The 25,120-nt window shown below is 47.3% G+C and overlaps 1 protein-coding gene across 2 annotated transcripts in view; it reads right to left on the bottom strand.

Moving 5' to 3' along the window:
- LOC119455301 (ubiquitin carboxyl-terminal hydrolase 8-like) overlaps nt 1–25,120 on the bottom strand; it is a 176,348-nt gene that overhangs the window by 50,951 nt on the left and 100,277 nt on the right. For both annotated transcript variants that reach the window (XM_037716700.2, XM_049668693.1), the window contains exons 14-15: nt 15,122–15,323; nt 13,094–13,196 (exon numbers count right to left, since the gene is read on the bottom strand). In XM_037716700.2, the coding sequence (XP_037572628.1) occupies nt 13,094–13,196; nt 15,122–15,323 (305 nt within the window). The remainder of the gene's footprint in view (nt 1–13,093; nt 13,197–15,121; nt 15,324–25,120) is intronic.

Here is a 25,120-nt window from a genome sequence, read left to right as displayed (position 1 = left end):
CGCGAGAAGACTGCTTTTGTAACACCCGACGGTCTTTATCAATTCAAAGTGATGCCTTTCGGTCTATGTAATGCTCCTGCCACTTTTGAACGCATGATGGACTCCCTTCTTCATGGCTTCAAATGGTCCACGTGCCTGTGCTACTTAGACGACGTTATAGTATTCTCCCCAACGTTCGCTACACACTTGGAGCGCCTCTCAGCAGTCCTGGACGTTTTTCGTCGAGCCGGTCTACAACTCAACGCATCGAAGTGCCAATTCGGCCGTCGTCAGATTACTGTCCTTGGACATCTCGTTGACGCGCACGGAGTGCAACCGGACCCAGGCAAGATCCATGCTGTTACGCACTTCCCTGTTCCGAAGTGTGTCAAAGATGTGCGGAGCTTCGTCGGCCTGTGTTCGTACTTCCGCCGTTTCGTGAAAAATTTCGCGGCAATAGCACGACCTCTAACGGAGCTTTTGAAAAAAGACACTCCTTTCCAGTGGGGCGATAACGAGGCCTCTGCGTTCTCGCATCTAATCGACCTCCTCACAACGCCTCCCGTTCTGGCCCACTTCGATCCTTCTGCGCCTACCGAAGTCCGTACTGATGCCAGCGGCCACGGAATTGGCGCGGTACTGGCACAACGCCAGCGCGGCAGCGACCGTGTTATCGCTTACGCCAGCAGGCTCCTTTCACCCTCCGAGCGCAACTATTCCATCACTGAGCGTGAGTGTCTGGCCCTAGTTTGGGCGGTTGCGAAGTTCCGTCCATACTTATATGGCAGGCCCTTTTCCGTTGTTACAGACCACCACGCGCTTTGCTGGTTATGCTCACTGAAAGATCCTACAGGAAGACTTGGTCGCTGGGCCTTACGCCTCCAAGAATATTCGTATACTGTTACCTACAAATCCGGCCGACTACACAAGGATGCTGACTGCCTGTCTCGCTACCCGGTAGACGAGCCTGACGACGCCGACAGTAGTAACGCCAACGGCATTTTCTCTGTGTCTGACTTCGCTAACATCGCCGATGAGCAGTACCGGGACCAATCGCTGCGAGCACTCATCGAGCGTCTGCGCTCTACACCTACCGACGCCTCCGTTCGCCGATATGTCCTCCACGGCGGCATTCTGTACCGAAGGAACTTCGTCCCTGATGGTTCTGATCTTCTTGTCGTGCCTAAACATCTACGACGAACTGTGCTCTTTGAGATGCATGACGAACCCACTGCAGGCCATCTTGGGGTAACCCGCACGTACGACCGCGTCCGGCGCCGCTTCTATTGGCCTGGTCTCGCTCGCTCCGTCCGACGCTATGTTGCTGCCTGTGATCCCTGCCAGCGTCGGAAAACACCTCAGGTGCTACCTGCTGGTCATCTCCAGCCGATCACCGTCCCTGTGGAACCGTTCTTTCGTGTTGGATTAGACCTCCTCGGCCCCTTTCCCACGTCATCTTCGGGGAACAAGTGGGTAGCCGTCGCAACTTATTACGCCACCCGATACGCTATCACGCGGGCTCTCCCTACCAGTTGCGCCACTGACGTCGCGGACTTTCTCTTGCGTGACATTATCTTGGTTCATGGCGCCCCGCGACAGCTGCTTACTGACCGTGGTCGCAACTTCCTGTCGAAAGTTATCGCCGACATTGTGCGTTCCTGCTCCACTCAACACAAGCTGACTACCTCATACCATCCTCAAACGAATGGCCTGACGGAGCGGTTAAACCGTACCCTTACCGATATGCTGTCGAAGTACGTTTCCAAGGACCACCACGACTGGGACATTGCCCTTCCTTACGTCACATTTGCGTACAATTCTTCCCGGCACGACACCGCCGGATTTTCTCCATTTTATTTACTGTACGGTCGCGAACCGACCTTGCCCCTTGATACGGCTCTTCCTCCTGCTGCGATCTCGACAAGCGAGTATGCGCGCGACGCCATCGCCCTCGCCGACCATGCACGCCAGCTTGCCCGTGCTCGACTGACGGCCTCGCAAACCACTCAGCAGCGTCAGTACAACGCCCGCCACCGTGACGTGCAGTTTTCGCCTGGTGCGCTCGTGCTCCTGTGGTCGCCCTCTCGTCACATCGGGCTTTCAGAGAAGCTCCTTTCGCGATACACTGGGCCCTACCGCGTGCTGCGCCAGGTGACGCCTGTGACGTATGAAATTGAACCTGTGAGTTCGACCTCGCCGTCTACTCTGGCATCTAGTGATGTCGTGCACGTCAGTAGGCTCAAGGCCTACTACAGTGCTTCAGAGTCCGGCCTTTAATCGCTCCGGGACGGTGCTTTTGCCGCCGGGGGTAGTGCTACGGAACAGTATTTGCCTTGACGAAGAGGCGAGCAGTGTGAAGACGACGACGAAGATCAGAGGCTACTGCGGGCTGTGGCTTCTTGGCCAAGTGCGGCGCATTTCTTTGTAAATATACTTGTATATAGCTTTTCGTCTGCGTCTTCCTACGTAACAATATTGTGAAACAGCACCTTGCTATGTTGTTGCATTCAGTCTTAATAAACAGATGGTTTTGCTGCCCGTCACATGTGGTGGTACACATATATAACATTGTGCAGTGGGGTATCATTTCCTGTCATGATGCTTTCATTCATTACAAATGCAGTTCTCTAGTGGATGGAGTCCAGCAAAGCAGTGCTGTGAGAGCTTTTGCAACTTTCACCATTTATTACTTCCCCAATATCACTGTCTGAATCTGTCCGTCACTTTGCCTACGGCTTGTAATGAACAAAGTGACTCACTAAAACGCACTGAACTTTACTGAGCATTTTTCCGGTACGTAAATATGACAAAAAAATGCTAGCAAAGTTAATCACGTTAATAATTGTGCTTGCATTCGCATTACTTGTTCGAGTCAGATTAATAAATTGAAAATTGGCTATGACAACACTTCAATTTTCAGTGCAGACTGCTAACGGAGCCATAAAGCGTGCTCCGACTTCTGTTATTTCACTATGGGGCGCGTCAAACTCTACAGTGGCTGCCTGAATGAGCATTTTGGGGCTCACTAAGCTAATGATGTCTTATATTTGTCCTCTTAATTGCATTACTTGTGTGAGCCAGATAACAAAATAAACAATGCAACCACATGAATGTGCTTTGGCATTCAAGCTGCTGACTGTGGCTGTCAGTTTCGTGTTGTCTGCTGCTATTTCACCACCACTCAGAATCAGAATCAGAATCAGTTTATTCAATACAAAAAACGGGGTTAATTACATGGTAAGTATATACAGAAGGAGGTCCCGTAGTTAAAAACTGAAATGGGACCTCCTATGCATGATGACAAGAATTATTAATACAAACAAACAATGGCAACATGTAAAGTTTACGATAATACAGGTTTTTTTGAAAGACAAGGCATAAATAAAAAAAAATGCAGCAGTTAATGCATAAGAACAAGGTTGCAGATCACTGAATAATAGGCAGAACTACAAAGGGTGCTTTTCCAAGGCGATGAAAAGAATGCAGGAAATAAATATAGAAACACAGTTAAAGTTTAAAAAAAAAAGAAAGAAAAAACATACTACACTGAAAAATGGGAGTCGGATAAAGCTAAAAGAAAGCGCTTAAGTTCAGTATGAAACCGGTGAGATTTCAACAATTTTAAAGGAAATGGTAATGTGTTCCAGAGGGATATAGCTGAAAAGTGTAATGACTGCTTGCCGTAGTTGGTGCGAACGCTGGGTAATATAAAGTTCATATTGTCTGCAAATCTAGTATTATTTATATTAATAAGAGACGTCGTTGGTATGATGGTTACTGGAAGATTATTGTTTATGGCCCTAAAAATAAAAATGGCGAGGTTGTATTTAACAAGATCAGTCACATTCAAAATGTTATGAGCATGTAATAACTCACTAGCGTTAATGCTACGAGATGAAAATGTTATTAGACGAATAGCTCGATTTTGAATGACTTGCAATGACATTAGGTGACTGCTATAAGTGTTTCCCCATGATTCAATGTTATAGTTGATATGAGAATGAACGAAAGCATAACACAGTGACATTAGAGTAGAAAATGAGAAATAAGGTCGTGATTTAATTAGAGCGCGTATTCCATATGCCATTTTCTTTTTTACGTTAGCTATGTGAAGATTAAATTTAAGGTGGCGATCGAATTCCACACCTAAATAGGAGCAATTATGAACTGCAGTGATTAGGTGATTGTTGATGGAAATGGATTGACGGTGGTCAGGCGATCTCTGATGCGAGGTGAAGACGACAAAATTGGTCTTATTATGGTTAATCTGCAGCTTATTCTGGTCACACCACGCGGAGATTGACAGAAGATCTTCGTTTAGTTTACTTGTTAGTGTTTTTACACAATTGTTAGAATTAAATATAGTAGTGTCATCAGCGTACAGAATGCACTTCGATGAGGAGAGGCAACTAGGCAGATCATTAATATAAATTAGAAAGAGTAGGGGACCTAATATGGACCCCTGCGGTACACCTATATTAGTAGTAGCTTCTTTAGAGTAGCACCCAGAAATGTTAACGACTTGTTTTCTATCTTGTAAGTAACTGCGGATTAGAAGTAGTGGCGGACCTGTTATTCCAATGGCTTCGAGCTTAGCGCAAAGAATTGCGTGATCAATAGTGTCGAAGGCCTTAGATAGGTCAACAAATATGGAGGCTGCAAATTTACCTTCATCAATTGCTTTTTTAAGGTAATCAGTAAGAGCTATAAGTGCTAGATTAGTTGAAAAACCAGGACGAAAGCCAAATTGATGGGGCGAAAGAATACTAAATTTATTTAAATACTTTGTTAGACGCTTTTCGATAACTTTTTCAATGACCTTATTAAAAAATGGAAGAACACAAATAGGTCTATAATTCTGCATGAGCGTGCGATCACCTTTTTTGAAAACAGGAATGACTCGACCGCGTTTAAGTTCACGTGGGAAGACACCGGTTTTAAATATGAGGTTAATGATAGCAGAGAGAACGTTAGCAATATGTTGTGCAATCATTTTAATATGGTAAGCGTTAATATTATCGAGGCCAGCGCTAGTGGCTTTAAGGGTCCTAATTATTGAAATTACTTCATCAGGCGTAGTTGGAAAAAGGAAAAATGAATGAGGTAGGCGGTTAAATGACATGTTACAGCATGAAGCGGAATCAGAAGTAGTATTGAAAAAAGCATCACAAAAGGCATTAGCAATATCAAGCGGATTACTGTATTCCCTGTTATTGTGAATGATCCTCGAAATGACGTTCTGGGTGTTACGATTTAAAAAGGTGTTAACAATTTCCTACTTTTTCCTAGTGTTATTACCACATTCTTCAATTTTATGTTCGTTATAATTCCTCTTCGCAATTCTCAGCTGAGCACAAAGTGAGTTGGAAAATTTTTTGTAACGGGCAAGTAGTTTAGTATTAAAAGGTTGTTTTTTAGTTTTTTTGTACAAATTTTCACGAGACCGCATTGCTTTCAGAAGGCTATCTGTAAGCCATGGGTTTTGCGGTGATGCTACCTTTTTTCTGCATTTTTGTTTATGGGAATGGGAGTTGAAAAGCAACTCGCTATGACATGACTCCGATTTCAAGTGCAGACTGCTAACAGAACCATAAAACGTGCTCTGACTTCTGCTATTTCACTATGGGGCGCGTCAAACTCGTCGGTGGCTGCCTGAATGAGCATTTTGGGCCTCACTAAGCTAATGATGTCTTATATTTGTTTCTCTTATTCGCATTACTTGTGTGAGCCAGATACCAAAATAAACAATGCAACCACATGAATGTGCTTTGGCATTCAAGCTGCTGACAGTGGCTGTCAGTTTCGTGTTGTCTGCTGCTATTTCACCACCACTTGCTAAGACATGACTGATTTCCAGTGCAGACTGCTAACAGAACCATAAAGCGTGCTCTGACTGCTGCTATTTCACTATGGGGCACGTCAAACTCGACGGTGGCTGCCTGAATTAGCATTTTGGGCCTCACTAAGCTAATGATGTCTTATATTTGTTCTCTTATTTGCATTACTTGTGTGAGCCAGATAACAAAGTAAACAATGCAACCACATGAATGTGCTTTGGCATTCAAGCTGCTAACAGTGACTGTCAGTTTCGTGTTGTCTGCTGCTATTTCACCACCACTCGCTATGACATGACTGCGATTTCCAGTGCAGACTGCTAACAGAACCATAAAGCGTGCTCTGACTTCTGCTATTTCACTATGGGGTGCGTCAAACTCGACGGTGGCTGCCCGAATGAGCTTTTAAGCCCGCCAACGATAATCAGGGTTAACAATAGCGTTTCAATTCAGATATGCCAGCATTTAAATGTGTTTCTATGCCACTTCTTAAATCGAGCACAATGTGTGCAGGACGTTGCTTATCAGAATTGAGCTTCTATTATAAGGAATATGCCATAAATGGAACTGCTTATTTATTTGAGAGGTCACGGAATGGATGGTTGGTTGTTGAGAACCCACCAGCAAAATTTTGGTAGCCCTAATAAGGGCTGTTCTTTTGTTAATAAGAAGCCTTTATGCTTCGTCGAGTGGCTCAATGCCAGACAGCTCGCAGTCGGCGTTGCTTTCTTCAGTGTCATCTTCACCTAGCTGGATGATGATGGGTTGAATGTGCTCACTCCCAGACATGTCAAGTCTGAACTTTGCCTCCAAGTCCATCACATGCTGAATGCTCTTCCTCCAGTCTTCCGCCGTTACCTGCTTGATTTTCTCGCTCAAGATGACGTCGACCGTGGACAGCTTGAAGTCTCTGTTGTCCGCAGCGATGCCATTTTTGACTTTGGCCCACACAAGCTCAATGGGATTAAATTCGCAGTGGTACGGCGGGAGCCTGAGTACAATGCAACCAGCCCGTACAGCTGTGTTGTCTACGATGCAGCTCAGAAAGCGTGACCTTACTGATGCCACCAGCTCAAGCAGCTGCTTCTTTATCATCCTTTCACCGTAGGTGATGTTCTTGCTTGTGGGCCACTCCTGTATCTTTTCCTTTTTCCAGGCCGTCGTCGGCAATTTCTCTTCTCACCGGCTATGGTAAGGTGCATTGTCTAAAACAATGACGCTACCAGCTGGCAACTTCTGCAGAACGTCCTTGAACCAGCCCTCAAAGCGATTGCCGTCCATTTCTTCGTGGTAGTCGCCTGTCTTTTGGCCTCTGAATACATCCAGGCAGCCGTCGACGAAACCATCCTCGCTGCCGATGTGCGTCACGATCAGGCGCTGACCTTTCCCAGAAGGTTGTTTTAGACCCGTCGTCAGGCCATTTGCTCGAGCGAACAGGCATCTGCGCTTCTGCACCACGGTGTCTGTCCACACGATCGACCGAGTGTGTCCCGCCGTCACCCATGTCTCGTCCAGGTAGAAGATCTTTCGGCCTTCTGCCCGGTAGCGCTCCACGTCACGGAGGTAGCGATTCCGGCAATCGGTGATGTCATCCCGGTCGATAAGCAGCGAGTTGCGGCTTCTCTTTTCGTGCTTGAAGCCGATCTCGGCAAGCAGGCGACGCACGGTACACCGCCTTAGTGATGGGAGTTCCATACGCTCCGAGAACTCTGTAGTTATCTTCTCGACCGTCGGTATCTCGTTGCGGCGAAAGAAATCGTGCACACATGACCTCAGCGCACACAACGTGAAGTTGTCAAACTTCGCGCTGCGTCTTCTCTTCTCCGCATTGCGTGGGCGCTTTCGCGAGGGCGTTGTCAGTTTGCCACCCGAAAAATGCGAAGCTTTAACTTCCTCCCTCACCCTGAACACAGTCCTTTCGCTGACACCGAGCATGTCGGCGACAAACTTGCTCGTGTCCTCCACGCTGCGTTCAGGCTGCCTGTTACGCCAAAATGGGTAGCAGTGGAAGATCATGTTGCGTGAATCGCTGTTCAGGATGTGGCCGCTCTTGTTCTTGCCGAGGCTCCTTGGTGGTGTGGTCATCAAGGCGACACAAGGCTCGTTCGGCAACAAAAGATTCCGTTCCGATGTCACCTCGCTGGGCTCCATGGCCGAAAACCGGCACGGAATGCCGCGCGCGATCGTGCTCGAACTTACGAGATCGCAGGTTTGCAACCGCGAAAAAAAAATATATATATATTAATTAAAAATAAGCCCAACACATTAAAAAAATAAGGTTGTGCAAACACACAAAAAGTATTTATGAATTTTATGCTATTAAGCCAGCAACTGCTACGCCCGGTGCCGTCGATCTTGCTCCGTAGCAGACGACGCACAGCGTTGTAGAAGGCACGGAGTTATTTTTCTCTCGCGATCTGGCATGTGCGGTAGCATTTCCATCATGATAGTTTTACCAAACCACTCGTCAAGATACACAAATCTTAATTATAGCGACAAATACGCGTTTTAGAAGCAGTCACAATTTTTTGAGCGGGACTATTTCTTTAGTCGCGGAGGAATTGGCTGCTGCGCTTCGGTCAACTGGGCGGGGCCTCCTCCTGTCTTCTAAAGTTGTACCCGACTATAGTGTGGAAACTTCAAGATAGCGTCGCCACTTGTCCATCGTTTTTAACACGAAAGTGTTTTATGCCGGGGTCCACCAAGACTTCACTGACGTATTTCCGTCACGGAAATACGTCATAGAACATAATACAAAGAAAGAAACCAGAAGAAAAAGTTCCACAAACATGCAAAATTTGGAAATCGAACCCACGACCTCTCGGTCCGCGACGATAGATCGCCGAGCGTTTAACCCATTGCGCCACAAACGCATTTGCAGAGAGCTACACAGACGCGCCTTATATATCTAACACTCCTCCGTGTACCCGCGCTCTTGTTTGGGGCGGTGCCACCGCCTACGAGCAGAAAAGAGAAGTACTGCATTATGACACTAACGCACACCGACAGTGAACGCTTCGGTGGTCTCAGCACTACGACGCCTCGATGCCAGCATTCGAAGGGACGCTGGCATCAAGAAGCACTACCAACGCCACCTAGGTGGCGTTCACCGTACTCAGCACAGCGGAGCGTGGCCTCCGCAATTAGACAGCTTTAGCAGAGCGTTGCTTGCGCTCCGCTCCGCTAACGTTTCACGCACACCGCTGGCTGCATGAACTGCGTTGATTTGGCTTGTTTGACAACCGCGTCTGCCAGAGACGCCTGCCACGCGCGCTCAGCGCGGCTGTAAAACGGCAAAGCAACCAGTAGACGCACCCTAACGCTCCGCTCAAATGGCTTCGTAGCGGACCGTGGGCAGCGTTCTTCGTTCCGCTGCCGATATGAGCGTTGTGCGCACGCGCATTGGCGTTCCCGCTAGCGTTCCGCTGAGCGGCTCTGCGCGAATCGTTCGGAGACGACGGTCTGAGCGGAGCGGACCGTGAACGCTCTGCTAAAACTGTCTATTAGCTCTGAAAATGTTTCTGAAGTTGATCGCGGAGGCTGCAATTACGACGCGCTGTACGCGCTGATTTGACTCGGTGACGATTCAGTTACGTGCTTTGTCTGGCGCGTTGTATTAGTGTGTCAGTTACGTGCTTCGTCTTTCGCGTTGTGCTAGCGTGTGCAGCGTAGTGCAGCTTCCATATGCACGACGGTTGCTCATGGTCATCGACGTTGGTAGTCGTGATGGAGGAGACGTGCCACCAGGCGTCAGCGTGGGTGCATCAACGCCTAAGGGCGCTTTAGCCACAAAACACCAATAGACATTATATATCAATGTGCAATAAACATTACACTACTTCTGTGAAGACACGTTTCACTTTCGTGTTCTATACCGATTCCTATATAAGAGGGATCAACCACATTTTCTTGCATCTTTTCTGGCTTATTACTGTATTTATTTCAATATAAGGCAAGATTTGTTTCCCGACAATCCTTAGCCTCGAAGTCAACCCCCCCCCCCCCCCCCCTTATATGTGAGAATTCACTTACTGTTTTAATACAGCAGTAGCATTCCACATTTCCGGCGATCCAGATTTTAGACAGAAATGCAAATTGTAGCAACCTTGGCAGGTGAAGCAGTATGGTATCGTCGCACGTGTAACTAGCACCGAGAATTTTAAAAATTTAACAGTAAAGGCAAGGTGCAGGTTATATGCGAATTTCACCTTGAGGTGTAACCTTCACGGCAGTGCAAATTTCGCCTTTAGGTGTGGTTTCCCCAGACCGCGCAGCTGTGAAGCCACAAGGCGAACTTTGCACTGCCGTGAAGGTCAGTCACACCTCAAGGTTAAATTCGCATATAACTCGCACCGATTATACTGGGGGTTTCTGATTTGGTATTTCGGGCAATCCCTGTAGAGCCTGAATAATAAGTGTTATGACGATAGTGCTGACCGAAAAAAAGAACGAAAACGGGAAAAGTGCCGTCCCTTGGAGCGTTTTGTCAGCCAAGGAAGAGCGGGCATGGCCTTCAAGACTGGAGGATGGCGTGCGCTCTCTAATAATAGCATGCACTCGCAATCTTGGAGGCCACGGAGCGGGCCACTGGAGGCCAAGCCAGCGGAAAATCCAACATGGCGGCCCTAAGATCGGGTAGTGTGGCTCGGAACGAGTGATGTAGTTAGGAAAATCGAACTTTGGGGCTTAAATTCGCCCGAAAAAATGGTCGCAAAATTGCATTAGCTCTATGGAACCCTGACGGCGTATAGATGAAGTCCAGAATATCCACCAAGTCCGAAAAATCCGTCGGCTGCTGTAACGGAGGCACTCGGTGTCGCACGCCTATTTTTCCAACTTCAAGGTGGGTGAATGTGAAGCTCTGCATCACTTTCGTGCATTGGAAGACAAATTGACCATCGACCATCGCTTCCAGAAAAGAAGCAAAAAGTGGTCAAAGATTATTTTGTTCAATAAATATTGTGAGTTGCAAGTGCTTTCTAGCAACCCGGTCTCAATTCTGGCTGTTTTTCAATGACTTTCGTTAGTCCGAATTCGGTTTATATCGAACTCCTTAAGCATCCCTGTGAAATTGAAGTTAACGAGCTTTTACTGTATTACAGGTACAAACTTTGCAGATACGAACTTATCTGCGACCAAATAAACATAGTGACAAGTCTCTGTGACCAATGGCCACAGCACCCCCTTTGGGCTCACAATTAAAACACAGTAACTTGGAAAAAAAAAAAACTGACTAGAACGCATGGCGACTTCTACAACCACACTATTGGCACAGCTTATGCAGTGTTCCCTGCAAAGTATAAAACGGAGTACATGAAGGTTTACTAATACTATTTACTAATATATTTACCAATACAACTAAACTTAATGGCCAACTGCAACAAAAGTTCACTTAGGCTAAACTGAGCATAATCGAGTAGCATATAGCACTGAAGCAATCTTGGCAGCGCCGCAGGGCTGGTACAGTTTTCTTATTAGCAGCCTCTAAACAGCACCCGTGAAGACAATGTGTGCCCGCGGTGGTTAGCGGCTATGATGCAAGTTCTAATATGTCACCTGAGAGAATTTTCAGCGTGCAGTGGGCAGCCACGGAGCACTACAGTACCTCAAAGGTCATGCCAAGGACCTGTGAATTGTAGGTCATGCAGCACTACAGCTGAGCAACAATGCCAGTGAAGCTTTTTCTTTTTCAGTTTTGTTATCAAAAACGACTATTTTTGCAAGCTTTTCACGACACACTTAATTTCAAATATAAAAAAGTGGAAAACGATAGCAATCAAAGGTCACTGACTGCCACTCACAGTTCCCGATGACTGCAGCTTATGCAACTGTAATGGTTACTGGCAAACACTGGCGGCGAACACTACGCACATAGGCAAGCTTTCTGGTGAAAACGCGGCCTCTTGCGTGGGCCGATCCCGGAGATAGTGCACAACCGCGCCAAAGAAATTACATAATTTTCGGGTCTCGTATTTGTTCTGCACTTTTAGTATTTCAGTCTGAGAAGATTTAACATAAAAGGCATGCGCTGTGGGTGTTTTGTTTCATGTCATTTGTTTGTGGATTGTCATTCTCAAAATTCCGAGGAATAGCTTTGTCAATAATGTGAGACAAGGCATGAGCAACATTAGTGATAGAATGGTGTGGCAATATAACCCGCATATGCCGCACGTCATATAAGAAGGTGTGGCATATACATAAATCTAAATATATTCGGAGGGCCTGTGTGGTTGGGGATGATTTTCTCGGACGCCGGCGCCAGTGCCGACACCGACGTGGGATTTTCTGCGACACGGGGCCCCTGCTGTCGCGTTCAAAGGAAGCCTCAGCTCTGGCGCACGAATCTAAGTACATGGTAATAAAAAAAATAATTTTGCTCAGAAATCACTGCACCGATTTTGATAAGGCTTGTTGCATTTAAAGGAAAAGGTGAAAAACTAGTGACTCTAGCAAGCAAATGCTTTATTTAGAAAGGCAGTTTTTTTTTTTTTAGAAAGATGAAACGAAATTGCGAAATTAAAAAAAAACTCAACTATTAAGTTTGACACTCAGTAACTCAGCGATAACAAATGATAACACAATTATATTAAATGCACCCACTAATACATCTAAAGTGGACAAAATTGATTTGTTCTCAAATATACTAGTCTGTGAGTAGGACTTTTGCAAAACCCTCAAAAACATTGCGACAATTTCACATAATCTTGAGAGTGGCTTGTTGGGCTAGTTGATACATGGTTATAATAAGAGAATGCCAGCAAACTTGAAAAATGAAAAAAATAATATAATATATCCACATAATCTGTATACATCAATTTCATCAGCTTTAGATGCTTTAACAGATGCAGTTTGCAGAACTGCAATATCTGTCTTAATGCAGAGTTACAGGCTTGTAAACTTCATGCTTGAATATCTTTTTAGGCTTACCAATTTTTATAAAATTCTGCAAACAATTCCAACCGTAAATCAAAATTCTGTTTCCTGAGTTGCCAGAATTTACCTAAGTCTCCTAAATGCAACAGATTCGATTCAAATTGGCCCAGCCCGGTTGTCTTATAAAAGCATTTTTACATTTTACACATATGTATTTTAGCACAAAAAACTTAAAAAATTTGAGTTGGCCCCAAGCTAAAGCTTCCTCTTAATGTTGCTCTTTAAGTCGATTGACTTCTTTATTCACAAATGAGATGACCCCTACTTAGTCATGTTTGCCATTTTATGAGCAGGCCTCACCCTCTCCCTCTTTATGGCAACAATGAGTACTGCAAAGGCAAGCCCACCTCCTGTCCTGACGACGGACTGATGCTCCTCACACGAGGGTAGAACACGTCGCCGGTCCGTGCTCGTGGCTGACGAGATATGACAACTGTGCTTGCCTCAACACTGCAATATAGAAATTTACAATCCACTGTGAACCCCTCTCAAATGCCCTTCCCAGAGCTATACAAAACACTTCCTGAAAATTGTATTCACGATGGAACAGCGCTGATGCCATACGCAAAGCAGAGAAACGACGAGATGTGGCTGTCTTTCGCGCTATTTCATCTCATCACCGAACTAACTTGCCCAGCTGTCCTTATTTTTGAAATTGTGGGCAATCGATCAAAGTGGTGAAAGAGAGAACCAGCTCATGCTAAACATCATTCTTGTAGAAAGAGACTAGTGTAGAGTAGGCGACAGGACGTTACCTAGAGCAATGTTTAATCAGGAATTGTGCGAGGAAACCAAGACATTAGAACACGGCTTATCTGAAAGAATTACAGCACAAAACCATTATTGCACAACCAAATTTACCTTTCCCCATATGGTCGTCAAATGACTGATCTGAGTACTAGAGCACTACACGGGCTCGGGCTTACCCGAAAGCCCTAGCCCGGCCCGGCCCGTGGGCCGGGTCGGGCCATGTAGGGCAGCGTTTTCACGGGCTCGAGCCGGGCTCGGACTTTGTGGTGGTGTGCATGTAACGTGCAGTGAGTTATCCTCGTGTGTCTCAACTCTGAAAAAGCTGTTGCCCCGGCGCAGCTGGAGGATAGCAGTGCCACTCCTGTGTACTTCCCTTTTCTTTTTCCGCCGTATTTTGCGATGTTTAAACAGAATGTAAAAGTCCAGAAAGAGCGAAGTCACCTCAACCCCAAGGATGCCATTGTATTTCTTACCTAATCAATGTAATTAATGCTTTCAGCGCAGTGTAAGCGCGTTCGCGACTTGCTGATTCTTCAAAAGCGAATTGGTAAAACAATAACTGGTTAGATAAGATAATTCGTCACGGGGATAAAGTATGGCACTGCGTCCATCCATGATTGCACACATGTTCTTAACCGGTCGCCTAGCAGCAGCGCATTACGCTGCACCATGGAGGAACAAGAAGCTCTCTTTCTCCATTGAGTCCATCCATGCGCTACGCTCACGACCGGTCGTGGCTGCGCTTTGGCTAGAGTGTACTAGAATACGGTTGAGTGCGATGAGCGGCTGGGGCGGCGCCTGCTTTGCAGTGAGGCGCCCGACGTGGAAAAATACTGCGGCGGCGCTGCGATAGAAGTGGATTTGGCCGCATCAAGGTCGCGCCGTTGGAAAGTGCTGCCAATACTGCTCGTGTCATTCGTACTACATTGCGCACTGGTATTTGCGTTCAGACCGTTCAAATGGTGTTTATAATTGCATATGACATGTATTTATGCCTTAAGAATAAATTCCTTCCATTCTCTTCTTCATTTTTTTTTAATGCCGCTCGGTGGTCTTTTTCGGTCTCGGGCCAAGTTTGGGCCGGTTTCGAGCCGGGCCGGGCCGGGCTCGGGCCTTAGGTAATGAAGTGGCGGGCCGGGCCGGCCGAGTAACGTAGATTATTTCCGGGCCCGGGCCAGGCCCAGGTCGCGCCATAAAACTTTTGGTCGGGCTCGGGCGGGCAGCCCAACGTAAAAACGGGCCCGGGTCGGGCCCGGGCTGAAAAAATCGGTCCGTGCAGTGCTCTACTAGGTACAGTTCTGGTGAACGTACTCCAGTGGTCCTCTGAGGAATTTGCCAAGGTTACAAGTTGTTCAACGGGTTCGAATTAGGCGGCGATTGTTGCAAACTTTTGAGCAACAGCAACCTACTTTTTCAGCCGATATACAATGGCTTTGTGAAATAGATGGGGACCTGAGCATGTGTGCATCGAAGGCAGGCCTGCTAGGGCCAAAGTCATGTGGCCAGAGTGTTTCCTTTTATTCAGTTAAATGATTTGTTACAACCAGTCAATTGATTTATAACAACCTAGTTCCTACATGATGTGACAATACACTGATGATGATAACGATTTCCAGGCAGCTTACCTCTGCGATGGCTTCAGAGTGCGGTCAAACTGGGGTACTGCCGCGCTGGTGGCTGGGCCTGTGGACTCCGAGACGGACTCCTCGCCAGCCGTGAACAGGTTTGGGAAAGACCGAGATCGGGAGAGGTTGTTGTTGCTACGCACTGACACGCCCTGCGGCCTCTCCGCTGGAGTGGCAGCATTTGGTTCTTGGCTCTTCAGGTCTGCGTGCACAAGAGAGGTGCCATTAGCTAGAGGGCAAGGTGGTCTACGGCTGAAACACCTCACGCCTATTTTAAAATGCAACAAAAGGCAAGAGTATTGTGACAGCTAAAGGACAAGTGCTAACTCACAATTGATGTGAGCTCTCGGACATCTCACACAAACAGAGGTACGCATGCAGGATCATTGGTTTGCAAGCACCCTCCTGTAAACAAACTAGTCACATGTCTATGAGAGAGTAATGCGGGTGAGTACCTTGCAGTAACACTTCCAGAGATAAGAAATCAGGTAGACATCAGTTTTTTGCAATGTTCATAACTCGAAACGACTATAGTTACACCTGCTCATAACGAACCTCCATATAACGAATTCCTGGATATAACGAAGTTTTTCTATTCCCCGCCGTTCCTCCATAGAAGCACATGTATTTGAGACCTCTATGCAACAAAGTGGCAGTGGGAGACCCCCTCGAAATACCGAATTTTCCCCGCTAACAACCTAGAGATGTCACCCCAAATTTTGTCATTTTTGCGCGAGCAGCAACCGGAAGCACCTTCTCCGCCGTGACGAAATGCGAAGCGAGCGCACGTGTGCGTGCGTGCGAGCGTGTGCGAGGCTGCGGTGGGCTTGCATCCTTCGACCCGGTGGGCGTGACCTTTCCCCATCCCTTCATTCAAACCTGATCCTGCCGCTTGCTACAGTTGGCCTAGCCCGCCAAGCCGGCACTCTCCTTTTCCAGTTGATGTTGCCAACATGCTGGCACACCCTGTGACACATCACACTCGATGAGCGCGGACACGCGCTGTCAAACGCTGGCAGCATGTGGAAGCGCCGCTGCAGAAGCGAGCGAAATGACCTTCGTGCTGTTGTCTATCGCTTCAATGCAAACTGAGCGCCGAGAACACACAGCACGCACAAAGCTACGAGCCGCCGACGCATCTACACTGCCTAGACTATGCCCCAGCGCAGATCGCTTTCAAGATATGGCCCGCGCGACCGCGCGCCGCTGCGCAGTACGCAGTTGATGCCAGAGTACAGTACAACGCTGCCCCGCTATTCCTCCCCCCTCGCTCACTCGCCAGTGCTTCGAGCGTAACGGAAGAAGGCGCGCTTCCTCCCTGCTTTTCTTTCTTGCGCACGTAAGATTTACATGCGGTCATTGGCTTCCCTCACCCGTTTTCACTCGCACATACAGCATACGGCGCGCGGCAACTGCGTTATCGCCCTTGGACATTATACGGAACATCTATGAGCCAAAACCAATTTTAGGGCCACAATGCGTCATAGACACCATCTTTAGATAGCAAATACAGATCTCAAGGGCCATACTTTTGCTGGCGGAAACTGAAAATACGTCATAGTTGTCGCCCCCGGCACTTTGGGCGGCCAATGCCATCGTCCAGCCACCAATCCAAGCAACATTAAAAGTCAAAATGGCTGCTCGGGCCGGCGCAGGGTGGCAGTTCTCAACGTATGATGCGGGAACGGTCCCACAGTTGCGACGAAACAGCGGGGTTACCAATGCATTGGGTTCTATGGGCTGTGCCGGGACTGGCCGAAAACGACGTGACAGCCAGGAAAACGCAGCACCCGGGAACGTAACAGCGGGGTTCTACTGTAACACTATACGACGCTACGACGCCATCGTGACGCTCTTCGTTCCTGATGCCTCGCGCTTGTGCGAAACGACACGTGTCCACGCATCCAGTACCTGGTGTGATATTCCGAGGATGAGTGCTTCGGCAAAAATGGAAAACGGCACGGTGCGCGTTACAATCGAGGGCGCGTTAGAATCGAGTAAATACGGTAAGCGTTTCTTTTTCGAATTTTCGTGCCGAACCTGCATATAACGAAATCCTCTTTATAATGAAGTTTTTTGGGAATTTGTCAATTTCGTTATATCCAGGTTTAACTGTATAAATAACTCGAAATAACTGGAAACGACACATGCGACGATGCCGATTCTAAAGCAGACAAGCACGGGCATGAGCATATAGCAGTAAATTAGCTGAAGCAGGAATACTCCTTGGCAGCCAATGTAGCGTGAAGCAAAAAATCAGTTCTGTTGGAAGATGAGGAGGAGCCAAACAATTTTTTTTTTAGTTTAGTAGTGCCGTGACTGGGCTAGTTGGTTAGACATTGTAGCTAGATGCGCTGCTTAAGGCTTAACTAAGGACTGGTTAGAAACAAGAAGACAGACAAGGTTGTAAGTTTGCGCTTCACTTTGTCTGTGTCTTTGTTCCTTACCAGTCCTTGGTTACGCCATAAGCAGCGTGTCTTTTTTTTAGGAATCATGGAAGGTTGCAGCATCTCCAGAGTGACACAAGGCTATGCTTCGTTCTCAAAAGTCGTGCTTTTTCAAATGTTTGGTTGCCGCTGTGCACGCGCATCCGTGACCATTTGAGGCTTGTTTCTGCCTCGGGAGGGGTCAAAGCTAAATTTCCTGCACTCTGAACTCCCCACTGTCTGTCGCTGCTTTTTCTAGAGTATGCAAAGTAAACTGACTTTTTGGTGCACCATTCTTCTTTGAAAGGATGTGAAAAAAAAGAGACCCTGCCAAATGCATGACCAGTTTTGAAACGAAACTCGAAATCAGGTATCACGTCACTACTCGCACACCCCTGTGCTCTGTTCTGACTTAAGGCAAGCCCCACCTCTCCAACTGCTCCCTGGCTCTGCTCTGTTCTCTTTCAGTGGCTTTGAGCTCTGGCGTGCTACCTCATTCTGCTTGAACCCTCCCGTAAAATACTTTTCATGGACTGTCTCAGCGACATTTTCGAATCACCGTGAGCATCCTCATCTTTCAGCCTGCTACGTCTTTTCATTTTTTTGTGGCAATTATTTACCAATTTTGTGAACACTCCGGCACAGCCCGAGCACTGCGTTATGTAATGTACTGATTTTTATGACTACTAGCAACTTCTGAATTTTAACCACAATTCTTTTATATCTGCCAGTACCATCTAAATAAAATTTTCTCAAACACCTAGAATATTTACGATAATATCTTCTTTGGTTACTCGTAGCACGTGCTTGAACGTTGATGACTAGGACGGTAAGTAAAAGGCACGACCCTAATATATAAGTACCATCCTTAACCTGCTCTTATGTAAATTTAGTTGCTGCAGAAAAAAAAAGGAAGAAATCAGAACTGAAGAAGTTTTTGTTTTAATTCACGTTATATAGTAGACTTCCCCCTTAGGGGAAACTAAATGTCAAGGTCAGTGGTATAGCCAGGAGGTGACACACGAGGCAGAATGCTAAAAAAAACGGATGGGGTTTTACGTGCCAAAACCACGATCTGATTATGAGGCACACCGTAGTGGGGGACTCCAGAAATTTGGACCACCTGGGGTTCTTTAACGTGCACCTAAATCTAAGTACGCGGGTGTTCTCGCATTTTGCCCCCATCGAAATGCGGCCGCCGTGGCTGGGATTCGATCCCACGACCTCGTGCTCAGCGGTCGTGGGATCGAATCCCAGCCACAGCAGCCACATTCTCAAAGTGCACACTTTAACACTTTAAGGGTCCCACTTTTTTCAAGAAATGCATTCCCTCAAGGTCAGATTTTTTACTGCAGATTTAAGTTCTTCAGTTCTCCTAGAAAAATTCTGGGAATTATTTTTTAGTCGACAATAGCAACAAAAAAATTTTACATGTGAGCAGTTTTATACGTGGTTTATTGCAGATAAATGGATAAACTAGCATAATAATTTTTTTCCAAATGTAATAAAATTTGCAGAACTTATTTTTATGTTTTAGATAGGTTTGACACAACCAGGGCTTGTACATATTTTTAATCATTACATATTATTTTCCCCTTTTATCAAGTGTTACACTGAAGGTGCGATCTCAGCAATGGTGGCAGCCTCCAAATCACATGCGAACCAATGACGAAGGGCTGTAAAAGTGTACTGTTAGAGAATACAGCCTCAGAGACGTGTGGCCACCGTGAAAGTGAGGCATGCGTTGCGAGCGCCTGCAAGCAAACTCAGTTGTGCGCACTTTTCAGCAAAATGAAGCAAGTGAGAAACTTGCAGTTCTCAATGGACCTTTTCAGAAACATGCAGTACCCCACTTTCCCCTGGCAGCGGTGTTTGGCGAGAACGTGCACCAGGCGTCTGCCATCAACGCGAATGTGAATGCCTTGTGCGAAGTCTTCATTTTTTTTTTTTATCTTTTACTTATCTTTAACGATTGTTGGTTGCGAGCTGCTAGTGTGCATACTGCGGAACCTTCGGCAAGCGTTTTACAAAGGTTTGAATGCCTTCAGCATGGCGCAGCAAAAGAAGAAAGGTGGCGGGCAAATGTGCCGTGTACCCAGCGAAAAAATTTGACAAAAAAAAAAAAAAAAAGATTGCGGCAAGGGACTTACATGCATGCATAATAGGATATCGTAATAGCTTCACCGCAGTACCATTGTGCAATGAGGTGAAGCCTACACAAAGTATTGCTGTGAAAAGTGAGAGTTGTGGACAAACAATCTTGTATGCAAACACGCCGTGGCACGCTCTGGCCTTGGCAGCCCCAATCCACAAACTGCCCCCGAGATCCTGCATCATCTACTTAATCATAATCTCAGGTGCTTTCTAGAGGTCTATGTATGCCGGTATTATTTTTTATTTTGAAATGCTAATTGATCTCACAACAATACATATCTGTACTGCACTGAAGTTTAGACCAGCCATTATGGAATGCATACAATCGTAGAAAAAAGATTTAGCACTTTCTGTAGCTCCATTCTTGCTCAAATTTTGCATAGAGATGGCATTTTATGGCGCGAATTGTTCATAGCAACACTTGCCATTGTTACTTGCCTAGTTTGTCATGGAAAAGCTGCAAATTTGTCTATGACTGCAGTTTTTGGATGCAGCCCCGAGCAATTAATAGAAGCGAATCTCAAAGACAATACTCTGCTGTATTGCAGACAGTGGAAGTGACATAGCCGGAATTTTCTATATATCAATCACTGCAAAGAGCACAGAAGAAGGCAAATTTGCAGCTATTTTGACAAACTAGGCAAATAACTGAACTTTCAGTGCAAAGCTTTAAAAGAAATAGGGCATGAAGGAACACAGAACGATGTAGACAGGTGCTGACATTCCAAATATTTTGTGTTCCTTCCTGCTCTGTTTATACTGCGCTGCGCAAACTTAGTACTGAAAGAAATGTACCAACCAGCCTGGGAGCGAATTCTTTTGAGGTAACTAAAGTAAGTCTCATATTGAACGATGCAGACATAAAATGCAACCTTGCTTGACCAATCTTGGCCAATCTTTTTGTTTTCTTCGATTTTAAGAGAGAAATGCATATTCCTGTACAGACGTGTGAAAAGACATTAGTCATGTTTCCCAGCAAGGTCGCACTGATGGTCTGGATCGTTTAATATGAGACTTACTTTGGTAACCTGCCTAGTTTGTCAGGAACATAACTGCAAGTTTGCCTGATTAACCTTAACCTTTAACGAATAACCTGCAACAATATAACGAAGTAAGTGAAATTCTCCTTGAAATCCCTATAGAGATTCATAGTGCAAAATATGCAATAATGGATTTAACAAACTAATTTTGGCTCCCCCTTCAACTTCGTTATAACAATATTTATCAGACATAACGAAATACAGTGAAAGCTCGTTAATTCGCACCTCATTAATTCGAACTTTCGGGTTAATTCGAACTGATGGTCATGGTCCGGCCACAATATATAGGCGTCTATGGGTTAACCAACTCGTTAGTTCACGCGCGCATCGGCTCCTCTATCGATAATTTGAAGTGCGCGCCGCCGCGTGGTGGTATTTTATACTGCCGCCGCAAGCTTTCAAGGCTCAACGATAGATGGCGCGAGCGCAGCGGCGTCACTGTCGTCATTGATTGCGCTCGCTCTTCGCATCGTGTGCCGCACATTCAGTCGCTAGGCCTCGTGTACGTCAGAGCTACGAAATCGTTCGGTGCCGTGTCGCTACGATGTGACGCTGCTCACGACCTTGCATATGTTGGTGCGGGCCTGGGATCAGGTCACGGCAACAACTGTTGCCAATTGCTTCCGCCACAGTGGCTTTTGTGTGACCAATGAGGGCACAGCTTGCGAGCCCGACGAGCGCGAGGCCGTGGTCATTCCTGCCGGATTGCGGGATGCGCTGGAGGACGTGACCTTCGACGACTACGTCGATGCAGATCGCTGTGCAGAGGTCTGCAGCACAATCACCGACGATGATATCATCGCGCAGGTGACTGGTGGAGAAGCGCCTGTCGTCGATGTAGGTGCGGATGACGAAGAGGATGATGCACCCACGCGGCCCTCAGCTTTGGAACTAATGGAGGCTATGCGTGTCGCGCGTCTATTCTTCAGCTTCGAGGAAGACGCAGAGGCTGCTTTCTGCCACGTTCGCGCGTTGGAAAACAAGGCTATGGCGATCGCATTCAAAGAAGGGAAACAGACAGTGATCACGGATTATTTTCGCAAGTAAATATTTTGAGTGATTTTCCAACAACCCGGTCTCAATTCCTGCTGTTTTTTCAATGAATTTCGTTAGTTCGAATTTCGGTTTAATTCGAACTCATTGGGCGTCCCCGCGAAATTCGAATTAACGAGCTTTTACTGTAAATACAGTGGAACCTCGTTGATACAATTCTGCGTAATACATTTTTCAGGATAACACTTTTTTTTTCTTTTCCTGATAATACGATTTGGTTGGATAATACGTTGAATGATACGATTTTCGGATGATACGCTATATTTCCCGGTTCCCATGAAGATCGTATCAATGAGGTTCCACTGTACAAAACATTTCTCACAGATATCCCAGAGTCTAGCGAATACCGAATTTTCGTGCTATAACCCGCACCAAAAATTCAAAAACGTTAGCAGTAAAGTTAGGGTGCGGGTTATACTCAAATTTTACTTGGCAGTGAGGCTTCACGGCAGCGCGGCACACGCTGCCGTGTAGCCTAGAGCACTGCACGGGCTCGGGCTTACCCGAAAGCCCAGGCAGGGCAGTTTTTTTTCGGGCTCGGGCATGGCATGTGCTTCTTGACCCGGGCCCGGGCCAGGCTCAGGTATTTTGACGCGGGCCCGGGCCGGGCTCGGACTTTCTGGTGGTGTGCATGTAACGTGCAGTGAGTTATCCTCGCATGTCTAGACTCTGAAATACCTGTTGCCCCAGCGCAGCTGGAAGCTAGCAGTGCTACTCCTGTGTACTTCCCTTTTCTTCTTCCGTCGTATTTTGCAATGTTTGAACAGAATGTAAAGGTCCAGAAAGACAGAAGTCGCCTCAAACCAAAGGATGCCATTGTATTCCTTACCTAAATCATGTAATTAATGCTTTCGGTGCGGTGCAAGTGCGTTCGCGACTTGCTGATTCTTCAAAGGCGATTTGGTAAAACGATGATTGGCAAGATAAGATAATTCGTCACGCGGCTGAAATATGGCACTGCGTCTATTCATGATTGCACGCATGTTCTCAACCGGCAACCTAGCAGCAGCGCATTGCATTGCACCATGGAGCAACGCGAAGGTTTCTCCATTTACTCCATCCATGCGCTGCGCACACGACCGGTCGTGGTTGCGCTTCGGCTATAGTATGCTAGATACGGTTGAGTGGAGCGAGCGGCTGGGGCAGCGCATGCTTTGCAGTGAGGCACCCGACGTTGAAAAATACTGTGGCGGCGCTGCGAAAGAAGTGGATTGGGCCGCATCAAAGTCGCGCTGTTGGAAACTGCTGGCGATACTGCTCGGCTGGGTCATTCGTACTACAGTGTAGACCGCTTAACGTAAGTCGCCGAAATCGTGAATATCCGCACTATAACCAAAGCAACAATTTTCAAGGCCCGCACATAAGCAAAGCATGTGCACCGAGCCGCCACACGTATGCGACAGTCGAGGAATGCGGCTAGAATGTTTACATTCAATTTATAGTCGAATCTCTTTAATTCGAACCAAATCACGCGGCGGCACCTCCGACCGGCATTACTCCGGCACCGCCATAGAGTAAAAGCTTAAGAGAGACCCCTCAATGTCGCGCGTGAACAGAAAAAGAAAAAAAAGAAAAAAAAAACGTGGCGGATATTTCACCCTCTCTCAAATGGCAAGGTCGCCGATTCAGCGTTGCGCCGGAACATGCGTGTACGTGCCGACGTCTCAGCCATGCTACCGTAGCCATGCGTAGAAAATGGCAGTGAACCCTTCTTTCTCCTTATGCTTCCTCTACTTTCTAGTCACGTGTTGACCTTGCACGCTACGGCTACGGCGCAGAGGGAAGCAGCGGCGCTGTCCCAGGCCGGCCAACGAAACTGCCCACGCCAGGAAACGCCCGCTTTCCGATAACGGCAGAAAACGAAACTTCAGAGAGCTGGCGCCAAGCCGGCTGGAGCGGCGGCGGGCACGCACAGTGACAGTCGAAAGTGAGGAAGCTACGAGGGAGGGCAAGGGGAGCCACCAAAGCGGCGGAGTTGCCGAGGCGAAATCCATTTCCCTGCCACCCTCCTCCCTCACATTCCACGGTCTCCGCGTGCGCCCTTGGCCGTGCCGTGCCGGCCCCGCCCACTCCCTGAAGTTTCGTTGGCCGGCGTTGGCAGTTTCGTGGCCCTTGCTCGCTACGCGCGCCGTGACAGTTCACGACTCGCACTCAAGATTCTAGTTTCAGCCTCACTGGCTGTTCGTTCGCACCACGTGCCCTTCTCCTCCACTTCGTCTCTCTTCCTCGAGCACTCCTTGGGGCGCCCGTTTGAGGGAAGCGTTCATCGTCTCCGCTGACTTCCGTACTCCCAGGCAGCCGCACTGTAACCGGTATTACATTTCCCGCAACTGCACTATAAGCGATCGCGTATACATGGAGTGCTATGGGAAAATTAACGGGAGTCTGAAAAGACCGCACTATATCCGGTCCTGCACTATAAGCGGTTACGTTATAAGTGGTCTATACTGTACTTCGCGTACTGGTATTTGCGTTCAGACCGCTCAAATGGTGTTCATAATTGCATAATTTATGCCTTAAGAATCAATTCCTTTCATTCTCTTCTTTATTTTATTTTTTTTAATGCCGCTCGGTGATCTTTTTCGGCCTCGGGCAGGGTTCGGGCCGGTTTCGACCCGGGCTCGGGTCGGGCTCGGGCCTAAGGTAAAGGGGTGGCGGGCCGGGCCGGGCGGGTAACGGATATTATTTCCGGGCCCAGGCCGGGCCCGGGTATCGCCATAAAAAGTTTGGTCAGGCTCGGGCGGGCAGCCCAACGTAAAAACGGGCCCGGGCTGAAAAAATCGGCCCGTGCAGTGCTCTAGTGTAGCCATACCTCGAGGCAAAGTTCTCTGCCATTTAGTTTCGTTATCTCCTAAGGATCCCCACCCTCTTCCTACCACTGCATGTTGAAGCTCCCTTCCCCCCTCCTTCATGGTTGTCTATTCTCGTCCTTTTTATGGGTCAGCATTTTGCGAATAGTGCATGCGGCGCCGGTGAACTCATACGTCACCCGTTCCCACGGCACTCCCTCGGTCCACGCTATGGAGGAAGGGCTAAGTGAAGCGCTTCGCGCTACGGTGGAGAGAGAAATTGCCGTTGCCTATGCGAGGGTTGCTTCGGCCGCACTGCTATCCTCTGTCGCATGAATGCTAGCTGTGCCTGCTGGGCAATCTGATTCACGTCAGATGCCATGTGATTGATTCGTTTGCAATCACGTCCATCGTATGTGAATCCAGCTTATCAGCATCGCCAAAGAGGGTGGAACAAAGCCGCTGGCCCCCGATACTACATGGACGCGTCGCACATCAGTGGATGGACTGTGTTTGCAAATATTTGAGCGTTGTTGC

The sequence above is a fragment of the Dermacentor silvarum genome, chromosome 6 (assembly GCF_013339745.2).
Source record: "Dermacentor silvarum isolate Dsil-2018 chromosome 6, BIME_Dsil_1.4, whole genome shotgun sequence".
In the NCBI taxonomy this organism is placed as follows: domain Eukaryota; kingdom Metazoa; phylum Arthropoda; class Arachnida; order Ixodida; family Ixodidae; genus Dermacentor; species Dermacentor silvarum.
This window is presented reverse-complemented; position numbering and strand designations above follow the sequence as displayed.